Source organism: Pavona decussata, unplaced genomic scaffold, assembly GCF_977016875.1.
Source record: "Pavona decussata unplaced genomic scaffold, jaPavDecu1.1 SCAFFOLD_383, whole genome shotgun sequence".
In the NCBI taxonomy this organism is placed as follows: domain Eukaryota; kingdom Metazoa; phylum Cnidaria; class Anthozoa; order Scleractinia; family Agariciidae; genus Pavona; species Pavona decussata.
The window spans coordinates 532,501-548,408 of record NW_028145756.1 but is presented as its reverse complement, the minus strand read 5'-3'; the positions used below and the strand labels follow the sequence as shown (position 1 = coordinate 548,408).

Sequence of the window (15,908 nt, the reverse complement as noted above, 5' to 3'; positions counted from 1 at the left end):
TGCATAAAAAAGCTGGGCTGAACTTTGCGAAAATTTAAAAAAGATTTTAAACTTCGAAGCCGTATAAACCCGATTATTTTGTCTCGCTGACATGTAGTTGATTTCCTGGAATGGTGGAAGTTCAAGTAAAGTAGAAGTAAATATTTTTGGTTAAGACTTACCTTTCGAATGTGAATAAATAATACGAAATTGAAAGGGTAATAATGACGGTGATCCACTGATGACGATCACTTAAGACGTGAGAAAATGCCACCTAAGAAAGATCATTCACACAGGTCACGCAAAACAAGAGCTGAACACTGGGGATTGTTATTAAAAATTATACAGCGGCAATATTTAAGAGGTTTTCATTCTTTGTCGAAGGGAGCACTCGAGTAGGTTTTGGGTGGGCAATATTGTGCTCTGAGGCATCCAAATCTCGACCACAGCCGATTAAGAAGGATTTTCCAATTAAATGATATGGCGTATCATTTAAGCCCATCTTTTAAAAAAAATGATATTTCGTCTGAGGACACTTGAAATGACACAGTTTTGTCTCGTATGGATATTATATCCGTGACGATATGATTGTTGTTGTTTTTTTCTTTCTTTCTTTTTTGTTACATTTTATGCTAATGAACCTTTAAGCCAAACCTAAATACCGGTATGTATGAATTTTCTGGTTCGAACTATCCGAATTTAATAATATTAATGAGACATCTCGGAAACATATTGAATTAATGCTCTGGTGCAAGTGAAGACGGGCAGCGAATTGGTGACTGAGGAAAGGTGAGAATTTTTCGTTTTCCACTTTTAAGACCTACAGTGAATATTACTGTCATTAGTCTTTTACTTGGAAATATGACTGAGATATGAAAACTAGCGGCTAAAAGTTATTACAAGGGAAAAGGCTACAAGAATTACTTTCCTTTTCTTGACTTTCCAAAGGAAGTTTATCGAAAGCTTTCGGCAAATCAAGGGAATGTTTCGTTTTATCAACAGAGTTGGCAAGGTAATTTGGCTAGCCTAAAGAGATTCGATCGAGTGCTAACGTTTCGAGTTTGGCAATTCGTCGGAGCTAATCAAGGAAAAATTAATTCGTTCTGTTTGCTTAAAGTTTAACTGCACTGCATGACTATATGCTTTGCTTGTTTAAATTTAAACCACTATCCGTAATAACAAACCAGAGCCAAGCAAGAGTGTCTCTCGTGTAAAGAGAATAAACAAACTTGAAGGGACTCCTTTCAATCAATCTTAACGATGACTTACGACACACGTTTTCCTAGTAAGGCACAGACGTAACCTATAATAATGACCTGATTTGGCAACAATTCTGGTTTTCAAGGCAAAATATTTCCATTACAATTAGCACATGAAAAAAAAAAAATCAATCAAGTTTCGAGCTTGTATGTATGTGTTGTTTCCTCAAACAATTGCAACCACCCACAAAGATTTCGATGTTTAAATGAAACAAGACTCCTGTTATTTCAGTAATAGACAGTAGGAGGTAAATCATTACAGGCAATTACATAATGGCACCAAAGGCTGCCAACAATGGACATTGCTTAAATTGTTAGTTTTGTAGGACAAACTCAGGTAAATTGCTTTGAATCAGCTGGCATCAACAATACAATTTGCCTGAGTTAACGAAAACAATTGAGTAACATGAATTTACGTTGTTTTTACACGTAAGTTGAAAGAAAACACTGTGTGTTGATAACGTAGAGATTTGAATTATTAGCAACATTCAAACTTTGGGCATAAACATTTAAAAACGTTAACATTATGTTTCTATGTTGAGGTATGAGTTCCATGTCCACGAATCATTTTGCAGCTTCCGGTATCAAGCTCAATTTCCATGAACAAGCTATAAACTTTGTGAACATTTACCGAAAGATCTCATTTAAACTTCGAAGGCGTATAAACTCGATGATTATGACTCGCTGATAATAACATGTAGTTGATAGGCTAGAATGGTGGAAATAGGCCTTATCACGGTTTTCGACGCCATTTTGACGGGTAGGCAAACAGGCTTGAAATAACAGTGTTTGTATGGAAATCCGATGTCAAATAATTTTCATAAAACATATCTTCTGAAAAATTCATGAATTGGAAACTTTTGGCACTAGAAAAAGGATTTTAAGAACAAAATTGGAGGGATGTAGCTGTGACAGAAAGCGTCCAGTCGTGTTTTGAACTTTCCATACATTTGTCTGTACAGCAAACCAGCCATGAGCTGCTACTAAAATAGTTCGCGGGAAAAATCGGTAGGGAAATGTATGGAAAGTTCAAAACACGACTGGATGCTTTCTGTCACAGCTTTTCGTTCCTAAAATCCTTTTCCTAGTGCTAAAAGTTTCCAATTCATGAATTTTTCAGAAGCGATGTTTTATGAAAATTATTTGACATCGGATTTCCATACAAACACTGTTATTTCAAGCCTGTTTGCCTACCCGTCAAAATGGCGTCGAAAACCGTGATAACGCCTATTAAAATAAAGTGCAAGCATAATCTTTTTGTTCAATAAGAAAAGTAACCTTTTTACTGAATAACCAATAACAAACAACGTCTATCCAAGGCTCTGGCAAAATCAAGGGGAAGTTTCGTAATTTACCCACCATAAATGGATTCCATCGAGTGATGACGATGTTAGCCCTTCGTTAGAGCGAGTCAACTAACAACTGATGCGTTCTGACGAAGGGCTAACGCTAGTAATGTCTCGAATCTCCTTCTGGTGGCTCAATTAACATATTGACTCTGTTGATTGAACCAAGTATTCGTTTCTACTCCCCCAGCGACGCATCACCACAGTTTTCTTTATTTCGTGCTATCTACGAAATAGAAGGGATATTGTTTACGTTGAGAAAAATGTTTACTTGAGAACGAACCGTACTGTATGAGTAAGATATGCTTTGCGAACTATCCGTGAGGGTAAAACTCGTAGTAATAACAAACCAGCGTCAAGCAAGAATGTATTCCCCTCAGGTAAAGGTAAAAAACTAAACCATTACCGGCTGATAATTTCAGGAGAAATAGAACGAAAGTTAAACCGAATAAGTGCATTTAGACTAATATTTAGGCAATAAATGCAAGGAAACGGTGGTTTGTTTCAGTAATATTTCGATATAATTCTATATCTGACGATGATATAGAATATATCGAAATATTACTGAAACAAACCACCGGTGGTTTGTTTCAGTAATATTTCGATGTAATTCTATATCTGACGATGATATAGAATATATCGAAATATTACTGAAACAAACCACCGTTTCCTTGCATTTATTGCATAAATATTAGTCTAAATGCACTTATTCGGTTTAACTTTCGTTCTATTTCTCCGTAAAAAAACTAACATTGGAGGGATTGACAGCAAACATGCTTTCCAAGGGAGGCGCGGAAGCAACGTATAAATCATGAGCTGATTTGGCAAAGGCTCTTGACGAGTAATGGCGGCATTGAATGGTGTTTTGTCTACCTTTGTACTTAGGTAAGACTGGTCAGACTGAATTCAGAACAACTTGTTTCCCCGCTTTAGTTTTTATCGACTTCGATTTTGAGTTCAGCTCGGGGCTTTTGCGACCAGAATTCCTCGAGACACCTTAAACTGGTTGAATGATGATGATTCAGTAACATTTTCCACGGTGGTTGGCAAGCGGCTTAAGGAAGGAATGGAATAAGCTTCATGAAAGACGTCTTCATTTTTAAATGTGCATTTTGAAGTGACATTGCTTTCTCATAAGTTGTTTGATGGTTTCCTGGTATTTTCGATTCCTGTCAATATTATTGGCTCATCTAACCCCATTTATACTGACAGGTCTTGTTCTCTTGTAGTTAAGTAGCAAGAAAGAAAGAGGATGTCTGCATACTGCCATTATCTGCTTGCTTCTGTAACACTTGGGCTACTGCTTAGATTCTCTATCACAAGTGCCAAAGAGTTGCCCCCAGGAGTGGAATTCATTAGCCTGAAATTGTGCGGTAAGATTTTCTCAGTGGAAATTGACAATGTTGCTGAAGAAAGGTTTATATAATGTAATGGTCTCACCCGTAGTTTAATAGTATTTTGACATCACAATCCTCGTTATTTTTTGCTTGTTTGTTTGTTTGTTTTCTTGCGACGATTAAAGGGAAAGGAAGAGGGGAGGAGCAAGGGATCGGCCGGTTAACTCTGTGATCGGCAGAAAGACAAACTGACTTACAGTAACAGTCGACTGACTAACAAACTGACTGATTCAACAACAGACTGATTGATCATCATTCTGACGGTGGGCTAGCGGTTAACGGATTTATTTTAAACATCTAAAAACGTTAACTTTATATTTCGATGAGTTTCACGTCCACGAATCATTTTTCCGCTTCCGGTATCAAACCGTTTACTTACTTGAGCAAGCTCAATTTCCATGAACAAGCTGCAGACTTTGAGAACATTTATTGAAAGATCTTAGTTAAACTTCGAAGGCGTATAAAAGGACGGGAAAAAGGAAGGAGCAAGCGATCGGCCGGTTAACACTGTCACCGCCAGAAAGACAAACTGACTTACAGTAACAGCCGACTGACTAACGAATAGACTGATTCAACAACAGACTGATTGATCATCTCTCTGCCGATGGGCTAGCGATTAAAAGATCTCTTTACATTGGCCAAATTACCTTTAGTTATCATCTCACTCGATAAAATCGTATATTCGTTTCAACTCTCCCAGCGACGTAGCATCACAGTTTCTTTAGACATGTTAAAAGCTAATCTCTTTATCTCATTGTTCACCAAATGCATTGGATATTAGCTTTGGGGTCATTTTCATATTACATGCTCTTGCTCATAGTTTCCCAAGGAAGTTAATTCACGCTGTTTATCTTACTTTGTTGAAGTAAGGTTGTCATAACTCCTTGATGCTCCTTGTAGCTTTCAGTCCCATTTTCTTTCGGCTTGCAGATGTTATGATTACACTTAAGAAAACATGAAAGGAGGGATTTTCCATCACGATGTCATACGTCGTATGCCAGTTACTTCAACTTGACTCTTTGAACCCCCAAAGTGACCAGAATTTAATATCTCCTCAACATACCCCTACTTCCTGACGTGACTTGCACTTAGTGGCGAGCCATGCACAACGTGGGAATAGCGTTTATGATCTAAAGACAAAATAAAGTGATTTTTAAATACGTTCTCTCTTATAGTTGGATGAAAAAATTTCTCTCGACCAGAGGCGAGAATATAAATGTTGACACTGGTACTTATGGGGTTAAATCAACATATTTCACCTTACCATACATACCGTCCAGTTTAAAATATTCTTGTAGACTACAGGACGTGGTTATGAAAAGCCTCTGGGGCGCGTAAAGCAATGGGACAAGAAAGGAGTAACAAACAAAATTGGGAGGGAAGGGGTGAGCTTCGTTGGCTCACGCTTGCGCTTACATGGAAAGGAAACGATTAATACCCAGGATATGGGCTATGAATTTGCCATTCCGTCACGTCTGATCCCAAAAAAACCTGGACGGCATATCGGGTAAGCTCTAATGTCTCAGTAAACCTCTTTACAGGTCCTTATACGGACAAGACTGCAGCGATCAAGGTATATCCATGGCCTTTCATTCCATCTGGAAAACCCTTCAACATTACAGTTACGTTTACCCCTGGTAAGATAAATCACGTGTTTTGGCATTAATCAAGTTATCTAATGGGTTAAAACTAGTGCAGTTTTCAACTGACTGTCGAAATAAATTTGGTAATGCTTTGGTTTGGTTTTAGTTCGCTCCGTGGTTAGCTAGCAACACTTGTGATTCTTTCTCGACCAATTTAACTTGCTCCACGTGTATTTCTAGTTACATATATTTCATATTTTGATTGGTTCATTGTGTTGTTTAAATCTCTCATGATTGTCCTGAGTAATTAACTTGGTTTTGGTTTTACCATGCTCAAATGAAAACCGCTCTTGGTATGAGTAATCACCAAAAACAATTGACGTGCCCCAGTTCTATTATAAGATTCTTACATCAGTAATTTTTTTATAATGGTGGTGACGCCAACACAAACACGCTCGGTGTTGAGTGATTACCATTTCTGAGTTATCGGTTCTAACAAGATATATAGTTTTCGATGCATTTATTGTGTAGTTTCCACTGCTTGTGACAGTCCTAGCGGCCCTAAGACTGAAACAGAAGAAAGAAAATTCAATTTTTGACTTTTCAAAATAAATATTGTCTTGGGGAAACGAATCTGACCGAAGAAACCCTGCATACAAAAACATTCTGGACCCTTCTCTACGAGTATGTGCAATTCAATGTAAAAAACTGAAGCATACATGAAGCAAGCTATGTAGTTTTCAGGCCTTCATGTGCCAGCTCATCATAACTAGTAGCCAATAAAGCCACCATACTTTGCAATTTCCTAAATTTAGTAGTATTTGTTTATCCTTCCCAAAAGCTAAAGACATTTTTGCCATGACATCAGAATATGAAGTGCTGTCTGAACCTGGAGGCCAAAACATACTCAGTGGCAAGGAAGACATCTGCCACCAGGATGAAAACATGTGTAACATACCGGCAGGGGGTAAGAGAGCTAATCAACGAAATAAAGGCACGGGATAGTGGGGAAGGGGGTACACGTCATAATCTTTGGTGGGGTGTGTAGATTAACTTACCAGCCACTGACGTCAAGCCAGTTAAAGAATACCATTCCCGTTTCTGTAAAATCAACAACTGCTTTCAGACTTTCAGACCACCCAGTTTCAGACCAAAAATTCCTAAAAAATATATACTCATTGGGGTGGCAATTATGTCCAACTGAACAAAAATCTATAGCCTTTGGTGGGGAGAACCCCATCCTCTCCACCCTCTGACAAAGCCGATATCACATTACAAACAAAAAGGCTAAAAGCTGTCAAAAGTGAAACTAGACGGGTGACAACGATCTGTCTAATACTTTTTCGTAACAACAGATTTTTAAAGTCCATAATTGGTTCTTAGGTAAGCGGTATATCATAACTTTCCTTTCACGTTCTGCATTGAAATACGTCAAATCTACTTCTTGTGCCTAGATGAGACTCACTGAATTTGTCTCTTTTGTTGGAGTGATCACAGTCTCCTACGTTTAAGGACGGTGCCTACTATTGTTACTGCGTATACGTTCTGCGCATCTCGAGATACTCGGGTTTCCTATGGGTGGTGCCTACTAATACAGGAATATTTTTGCGCGGTTTTAAACTATACGGATAAAGCAGAACTTAGCAAATGCTTTTGGTATCTCATAAGAAAATTGGGGGTAACCATGCATTTTTCAGAGATAATTATTCTTCAACTTAGGAAAAAATCCCATACATTGCTTTATATTTTTTGGCGCTTTTTAGAGATGTTATTGCTTAGTTATCTCTGAAAAATTCATGGTTACGCCCAATTTTCTTTTTGGATTCCAGTAGCCCTTGCTAAGATCTGCTTTTCCCGCATAGTCATAAACCGGACAAAAATACTTCGGTATTCAGTAGTAGGCACCGTCCTTAAACGGTTGCCCAGCATTCGCTCAGCAAAAGTTGAAGTTGGGAAAATGTTGGATGAACGGAGTGTTTAAACGGTTTCAACGCCATTCTACATTTTCAAGAACAAAGAAAATGTTGAATCGACGTTGAATGAAAGTTTAAACCAGTTTAAATTTGATTCAACACACTTTCAAAAAACTTTCAATATGTTTTAATATTTCTCTAACAATGTTGAACGACCTCTTCAAAAGCCTCCAGTATTTGGCTCAACACCTGTGTTGAACGCATGTTGAAGCAAATGTCTAAACCGTTTAAACGGGCCTTAAGAGCCACTGTCTGTAAATATCGAGAATCCGGCGTCAGTCGTGAAATTTTCAATTTCTTCATATTTTGCCCAAATAACCTCTATAGTGAGTTATTTTCGAAAATACTGTTCAAAGGACCTGAAGCGCTTTAGTTTTTTCAAAATCTAAGAAAGTTCGAAAAACGTCATTTTGGCCTTCCGGCGGCGTCGAACCTACAATAAAACTAGGCATTTTCGTTTCACTCGTTCAGATCAACGCAATAACATCTATCGATGTACTTTGGTTAACTCATAACAGAACTCTTGATCTCCCTGAATCACTAAATTATTTTGAGAAAGCTGTTGAAAACTGCTCGTTTTTGGCTGTTACAATTACCCTTATTACAGCGCTTTAGCGGATCAGGTAATTTTAGCTAACTTTAACAGCAACAAAAGCCCACTGGTACATGTAATTTGAAGTTGAAACTAGCATGGTCTTAAAGCCCATTCTTTATAGTTTGTTGCATAAAAATTGCTAAGGCGGCCCGACAAAAGTGTCCTGTCGAGAGACGGAAACGTGAAGTGTACTTTCTGGAATTTCGACCTCAGTCACGAAGCGAACAAGAAGCATCCCGATTCCGAACAGAACCGCACATTGTAAAATCTACCGATGGAAACCTGTTTCGAAATCCTGGATGCATCAAAAAAGTCTTGTACTCAAAGCTACAATCCCTTTTGATTGAAAATATTATTATGTTAACACTTGTGGAAAACAGGAGACGTGTAGTTCAAGCCGTGAAATATGTAATTCAACGCCGCGCCGAGCAGATATCTACAGTACCACGCACGTGTACATGACGCAAGATTGCTATTTCATTCCGCTATTATTTTACCGTTAAAACTAAAAAGAAGATCCTCAATGTCATGCATGTTGTCATCTTCCTTCGTTCATTCTTATCTCGAGATTTTTAAGCCTTGAAGGGAACACGCCACACGCCAAAAAACAAAACAAAACAAAACAAAACAAACAAACAGGACGATCAAATTCCAAGAAAAATGCAAATAGCTACAAATTCAGGCACGATTTAGTATTCAGTTGATTAAGACAACCACATATTTGTTTTATATTCCAGTGATAAGGCATAATGTACATCAAATGATTATGTAGACAAAGTAAAAACAAACTATCAGCAATGTCAAAGTACCGTGGGAAAGCAACTGTTAACAAGGTAAACAAAACAATTTCAACCTCACCGGTCTTTTTGCAATCCTTATGAAAATGTAGTGAATTCCTTGCTTCTATAGTTATGTATGCCAAACTTGCTTCTATAGGTATATTTGGCAGCCGGTAGACTTGTTTCCTCCAAAGGATGTGACAAAATTCAGTACGCTGGAGAATTGCAACAATCTTCCGTCAAGTACAAAAGTTTATACTTTTATAATTGGTCAATCACGCAATATGGTCCAGATTTCTTCCTCAACAAAACGTTCCAGGACGTCGTTTGTGACCGGATTTTTGAAGTAGTTTTGTTGGCCTGTCTCAATAACGTTTTTTCTCTGGGAAGCCTGCTAACGGTCACTGTTATGGCCTTGTCGGGAGCCGTGTGTAAATACATGTATGCGACTTTGGTTGGTGGTTTGTGCGGCTCCAGTTCAGAGAATCCATCAACTGTTGGAATGCGTGACAGTCTATCGCGCGTCCAAGGGCATCTCGCATTTTGCCAAGAAAGGACAGTTAGCGACGGTTGTGGAGTGGACAGTGAATCAAAATTGCTGCTTTCCCAAGCAGGTAAGGTGTCAAATAATTATAAACTTCACAGTACACATTGTCACGGTTTTCAGCGCTCAAATCAGTGGAGCCGCGCGCGTTGCGCGTTACGCGTTGGGAGGGGGTAGCGGTCAGTGTAAAATGCAGACTGCAGACTGCAGACTGCAGACTGCAGACTGGGGGTAAAATGCAGACTAGGGGTAAAATGCAGACTAAATTATAAAGACTATCTTTTTAAAGTTACAGTCAATCCAGGTCACGCGTAAACAGTAATTCCAAGAATGAAATGAACATTCGAATTTCATTTGTAATGTCCGACGTGTGAATGAAATGTTGGACATCTCTCTGGAAATCGTTCCGAAAAAGACGCATTAACTGAAAAAAAGATTCATAATACTTGGGAAACAATTGTTATTCTTGAAATATTCAATTTTGCAATGTAAAGAAAAATTCATAGCTTTATACTGTCAATAAGCTAGGGAATTTATACGGGAACTCTGAAATCTCGTTGGCGATTTTGAAAACTGACATGTAAATTTCAAAACTCCGTTCAAATTTCAAAAATATCGTTCACGCGTGACCTGGGTTGACTGTAAAACACTCGGATTTTGGTCTGTATAGAGAGCTAATAAGTAAGTGTAGAATTCCAAAAAGATACATGGAGCGTTGTTCGCGAAAATTAGGAATTTGAGGCTTACGAAAAAAACTTAGGATTTCATTGCGTGACTTTTGGAGACGGCGCCCTACTTCTTCCAATACTTTCAAAAATTATTTCTCCATGAATTCGCTTCGAAATAAAGAGAAAAACCGCTCAACAAGATATTTAAATGTTTTAGTTTTGAAAAAAAAAAACGCATCTGACGATGTGCTTTCGAAATATATCGCTGAATTTTAAAGTGCGCGGATGGATGCATTTTACTACCGTCCGCCGTGAATTAATTACGTTGTAAACAAACCGAGTACAGAAAACTCAAAAATTCGTATCTCGGTAAATATATGTCCCTTCGAGCTCATTTTTGTCTCTATAGAAAGCTGAGTAAATGTAAAATTCAAATATGAAAAGATTTCTGTTGCACAAATAACGTGAAAGGAATTTAGCGCTTGCCAAAAAATCGTAGAAAATGAAAACAGTTCTCACGGTTTAAAATGAATGAATACTTTCCGGGATACAACCTGCCCAACCGAACAAAATTTAATTTAATTTAGTCTGCATTTTACCCGTGGTCTGCAGTGTTCAGTCTGCATTTTACCCCGAGTCTGCATTTTACCCCCAGTCTGCAGCCTGCAGTCTGCATTTTACACTGATCGGAGGGGGTAGGGGGGTGGGAAATGAAACTGGAAGGTGGAAAAAAAATCACAGGAAATTGTTCAACAAGGCTGCTGCTAAGGCCTTGTTTTGTTTGGCTCCTGTGTTTAAATGCAAATGGTTCTTTTTGGACCTAAAAATTAAAATAAAATTATTTCCAAGACAAAAGTTTAAAAAATCCAATTGCTTAAAAAAATCGTCCAGCATCAACATCCCTTCCTGCACTGTGCACGCGCCCGAAAAGAAAAAAGGTAAGAGGAGAGAGCGGTCGGTCCCTTGGAAGATTAGAACTTCTAGTTAGCAGGATTCCAGCTTGATTATAGCTCTCAGAGTTAGAGCCCTTGCTCTGAAATGAAAATGATGATGATGATGATGATGAGGAGGAGGAGGAGGAGGAGGAGGAGGAGGAGGATGATGATGATGATGATGATGATGATGATGATGATGATGATGATTTAAATATGAGCGAGCACGATACACTCCTTTTTTTTTAGTTTGTAGCTTTAAATTTAAAGTGAAGAAATTTATTTAATGTCAAAAGCACCGGGATTACTTGCGCAATCTCCCGAGCCAGAGGCGCATGATAAAGTGCTTCCCTATAATTATTAGTAGATTGGAATTCAATTTGATTTTTGAGGAGAGGGGAAAATCGGAGTACTCGGAGAGAAATCTCTCCAAGCAAGGACGAGAACCAACCATTAACTAAGCCCTCTTATGACACTGAGAACTAGAATCGAACCCGGGCCATATTCAAACCAAATTTCCGGAATAACTACCTACATGATAATGACGACGAGGTTCCCTCCTTTTTCATCTTTTTTCATGTTCAGCCAAGCCTGACGTTTCGGCTCGTTCGATGGATGCCCGATGGCTATGCCATGCTGATGAGCCCAAAACAGTTGTCTACACAGGACTACACACTCAGAGCAAGAGGGGGAGTCGTAATCTTCCAAGGGACCGACCGTTTTCTCTTCTTACCATTTTTGTTTGTTTGTTTATTTGTTTTTCGCGGAGGGTAAGGGCCGGGCCTGATGCTGATGCTTCTGAACAACTGAATTCTTTTTTCAACTTTAGTTTTGGGAATAAGTTTTATTTTTTAGATCCTGAAAGAACCATTTGCATTTAAACACAGGAACCAAAGAAAACAAGGCCTTAGCAGGAACCTTTGAAATTTTTCTTTTGACTCAATGTGCGCGAGTTTTTCCACCTTCTAGTTTCAATGCCCACCCATACCCCCAGTCCCCCCAACTCCCAACGGGCGCCTCCACTGATTTGAGCCCTAAAAACCGTGACAATGTGTAGTCTGAACCTTCAATTATTTGACATCTTACCTGATCGGGAAAGCAGCAATTTTGATTCACTGTCCTCTCCACAATCGTCGCTAACTGTCCGCGAGATACCCTTGGAAGTCCTTTATACATCGCGCGATAGATTGTCACGCATTCCACAGTTGCTGGAGTCGCACAGGCACCAAGTCGAATATTTACACACCGTTCCCGACAAAGCCATAACAGTGCCCGTTTGCAAGCTTCCCAGAGGACAAAAGTTATTGGGACAGGCCAACAAAACTATTTCAAAATTCGGCCACAAACGACGTTCTGGAACGTTTTGTAGAGGGAGAAATCTGGACCATATGGCGTGATTGGTCAACTATAAAAGTAACTTTTGTACTTGACGGAAGGTAATTGCAATACTCCGGCGTAAATTCACAGCCTTTGGAGGAAACAAGTCTACCGGTTTGTTAACTTTACATATAGGAGCAAGTTTGTCATACATAGCAATAGAAGCAAGGGATTCACTAATTTTCTCAAGGATTGCTAAAAGACTGGTGAGGTTGACATTCTTTTGTTTCCAACTACACACTAATTTAAAAAGCTTGCCGTTAACAGTTGCTTTCCCACGGTACTTTGACATTGCTGAAAGTTTGTTTTTACTTTGTTTACGAAATCATTTGATATATATTATGACTTATCACTGGAATATAAAATAAATGTGCGTTAATCAACTGAATACTAAATCGGCCCTGGATTTTTAGCTACCGTGTTTGCATTTGAATTTGATCGCCCTGTTTGTTTGTTTTGTTTTGTTTTTTGTTTTTTGTTTTCTTTTTGGCGTGTGGCGTGTTCCTTTCAAGGCTTAAAAATCTCGAGATAAGAATGAACGAAGTAAGACGACAACATGCATGAGATTGAGGATCTTCTTTTTAGTTTTAACGGTAAAATAAAAGCGGAACGAAATAGCAATCTTGCGTCATGTACACGTGCGTGGTACTGTAGATATCTGCTCGGCACGGCGTTGAATTACATATTTCACGGCTTGAACTACACGTCTCCTGTTTTCCACAAGTGCTAACATAATAATATTTTCAATCAAAAGGGATTGTAGCTTTGAGTACAAGACTGTTTTGATGCATCCAGGATTTCGAAACAGGTTTCCATCGGTAGATTTTACAATGTGCGGTTCTGTTCGGAATCGGGATGCTTCTTGTTCGCTTCGTGACTGAGGTCGAAATTCCAGAAAGTACACTTCACGTTTCCGTCTCTCGACAGGACACTTTTGTCGGGCCGCCTTAGCAATTTTTATACAACAAACTATAAAGAATGGGCTTTAAGACCATGCTAGTTTCAACTTCAAATTACATGTACCAGTGGGCTTTTGTTGCTGTTAAAGTTAGCTAAAATTACCTGATCCTCTTAAGTGCTGTAACTAGGGTAATTGTCACAGCCAAAAACAAGCAGTTTCCAACAGCTTTCTCAAAATAATTTAGTGATTCAGGGAGATCAAGAGTTCTGTTATGAGTTAACCAAAGTACATCGATAGATGTTATTGCGTTGATCTGAACGAGCGAAAAGGAAATGCATAATTTTATTGCAGTTTCGACGCCGCCGGAAGGCCAAAATGACGTTTTTCGAACTTTCTTAGATTTTGAAAAAACTAAAGCACTTCAGGTCCTTTGAACAGTATTTTCGAAAATAACTCACTATAGAGGTTATTTGGGCAAAATATGAAGAAATTGAAAATTTCACGACTGACGCCGGATTCTCGATATTTACAGACAGTGGCTCTTAAGACTGATCCGTCAGTTTCCTCCCTTATCTAGAAAAATTCGTGTGGAAGTACAGAGGTATCATGAGAGCTATTCCTCCTGGTTTCCAGGTAAGCATGGCAAATGTTTCACCTTAATTATTTGCCGGATGGTCCAGCCCGAAGGTTCTCCCAAGAGTTTGTTTTCAGTCTGTTAATAGAAAGGACATCCCAGCAGTGGTTGGGTTTCTTAAATGAAAGGCAAACTGATTTTTGACAACGCTGGTGAAAAATAATGGGTAGATCCGGCAGGAATAGGCCGTTCCTGTATGATTTGTGCGTCTCATAGTTTCCTCCTCGTCATCGACGACGAAAGACCGAAAAAGAAGACGTCTGTCCGCAGAATCCCATTGCGTAGTTAGATAGTTTGCTCCTATTAGTAACTGTGATTTATTACACGACGAAGTCAGTCAGTTGGCCAATAACTAAAATCAGCCAATCAGACCGCTCTAGTGCCGTTCCAATATTTTCTAACTATTTGACCGGATATTTTCCAGAATGATCCCGCTCTTGTGTCCCGCTTTCAACTTGAAAACATGATGATGGCGGACGATGCGTTAACCGCTAATGGAAAAATCAGCTGAGCAAGTCTTTCTCAGACGCCGTGTTTCTGCTTCTGGCCTCCATTCAGACATAAAAAAAGCTATCAAATCATTCCAAGATGAAAACCAGCATCGGTAGATTACATGACACCAATTTTCCCAAAACTATGTAAAGCAGTTAAGCACAAATATATTAAGCGCGTACAAATAGCTTGCTGGGGATCGTACTGGGAGAATATCGGCCCTCGATTGGTTTTGTACGGACCTCGCGTACTCTCAAGATCAAGAGGGCCCAAACTCATGCGTCACATCTTGCTCACCCCCCGGCTACCCTTACTTATGAGAATAACCTAAAAAAAAAATCAAACGGAATGCAGATCAGATTTTTATCTCTAAATTGAATTGTATTACGTGCAAGTGAAATGAATAAAACATGTGGATTTGGTGCATTGGGTGGCTTTGCTGTTCCGGGACAAGCAAACCCCGAGGGAGATAACTGAAAGCATTTATTTAATATTAAATTGCGCGTTGGTTACCTGGGAGGAACACTTGCAGTAATGACTTTTAGTTGTACTTTGTCTCTTCATTTCTAACCATCAACTTGTTTTATGTCACTCTGAATAACCGAATGCCTATTTATTTGTGACCATAATGTGCTTTTTTCTTTTATCTTTAAATAACAGATGACGTTCAAAGCAATGGGGAAACTGTACAACGAAGAGCAATACGTGTTCTTTTGCATTGATGTTGTGGCGAGGATACATTAAAGAAATCTATTTTATGCCTTGTAGTTGTCCTCCTAATTAACAATTAGACAGCGAGCTCGAGGTTTCTATCGGCTGATAGTTAGCGAGGGGCGAAGGCCCGAGCCGACTATCAAAGACGATAGAAACTGAGAGCGAGCCGTCGAATTGTTTTAGCATACCTCAGTGACCGACTATGAAGCAAAAAAATCTTTGTGCAAAAAAAAAAAACATACAGAATAAAAGCAAAAAACATATAGAATAAGAGCAAAAAATCATTTGTGCAATGATGCATGCTAAATCGCGCGCGCTCTGACAAACTGCCGTCTATCGATCGATAGACGGCACCTGCGTAGCCAATCAGATTGCGCTTTACGCGATAGTCGGCCACTGAGGTATGCTAAACAGGAATAGTCCATTGAGGAGAACACGCAAACGCGCGAGAAATTTTTGTGTCGCGTGATAAATTTTCGCGCGGTAGACATATCCGGGCGCGTTCACCTGTTCTTCTTCTCGCTTATCCCTGATCGAAGGGAAGGAACCTGGCTGGCTGTGCACATTTAAAGAACATTGTAATTATTTTAAGGACTTAAAATAATAATAAAAAAAAATAATGACTCAGAATTCTAAGTTTAGGTTGCGTAAGAGAATAGACCATTCCCCAGTTTTTGTGAACTTCATGATTATGAATACGACGCTAATATAAGCGCAAAGCTTTCCATATGAAAA

General features: G+C 39.0%; 2 protein-coding genes across 2 annotated transcripts in view; one reads left to right on the top strand and one right to left on the bottom strand.

Moving 5' to 3' along the window:
* The first annotated feature begins 722 nt into the window (after positions 1-722).
* LOC146451852 (uncharacterized) overlaps positions 723-15,908 on the top strand; it is a 16,570-nt gene continuing 1,384 nt past the window's right edge. Inside the window, exons 1-6 of the mRNA XM_085098608.1 lie at positions 723-768; positions 3,814-3,957; positions 5,523-5,618; positions 6,406-6,531; positions 13,911-13,966; positions 15,120-15,908. The exon at positions 15,120-15,908 is cut by the window's right edge and continues 1,384 nt beyond it. Of these exons, the coding sequence (XP_084954734.1) occupies positions 3,837-3,957; positions 5,523-5,618; positions 6,406-6,531; positions 13,911-13,966; positions 15,120-15,203 (483 nt within the window). The 5' untranslated portion in view covers positions 723-768; positions 3,814-3,836 and the 3' untranslated portion in view covers positions 15,204-15,908. The remainder of the gene's footprint in view (positions 769-3,813; positions 3,958-5,522; positions 5,619-6,405; positions 6,532-13,910; positions 13,967-15,119) is intronic.
* Positions 13,977-15,908, bottom strand: part of LOC146451849 (leucine-rich repeat-containing protein 3-like) — a 17,244-nt gene continuing 15,312 nt past the window's right edge. The window contains exon 6 of the mRNA XM_085098612.1: positions 13,977-14,786. The gene's annotated coding sequence lies outside the window, so the exon portion shown is untranslated. The remainder of the gene's footprint in view (positions 14,787-15,908) is intronic.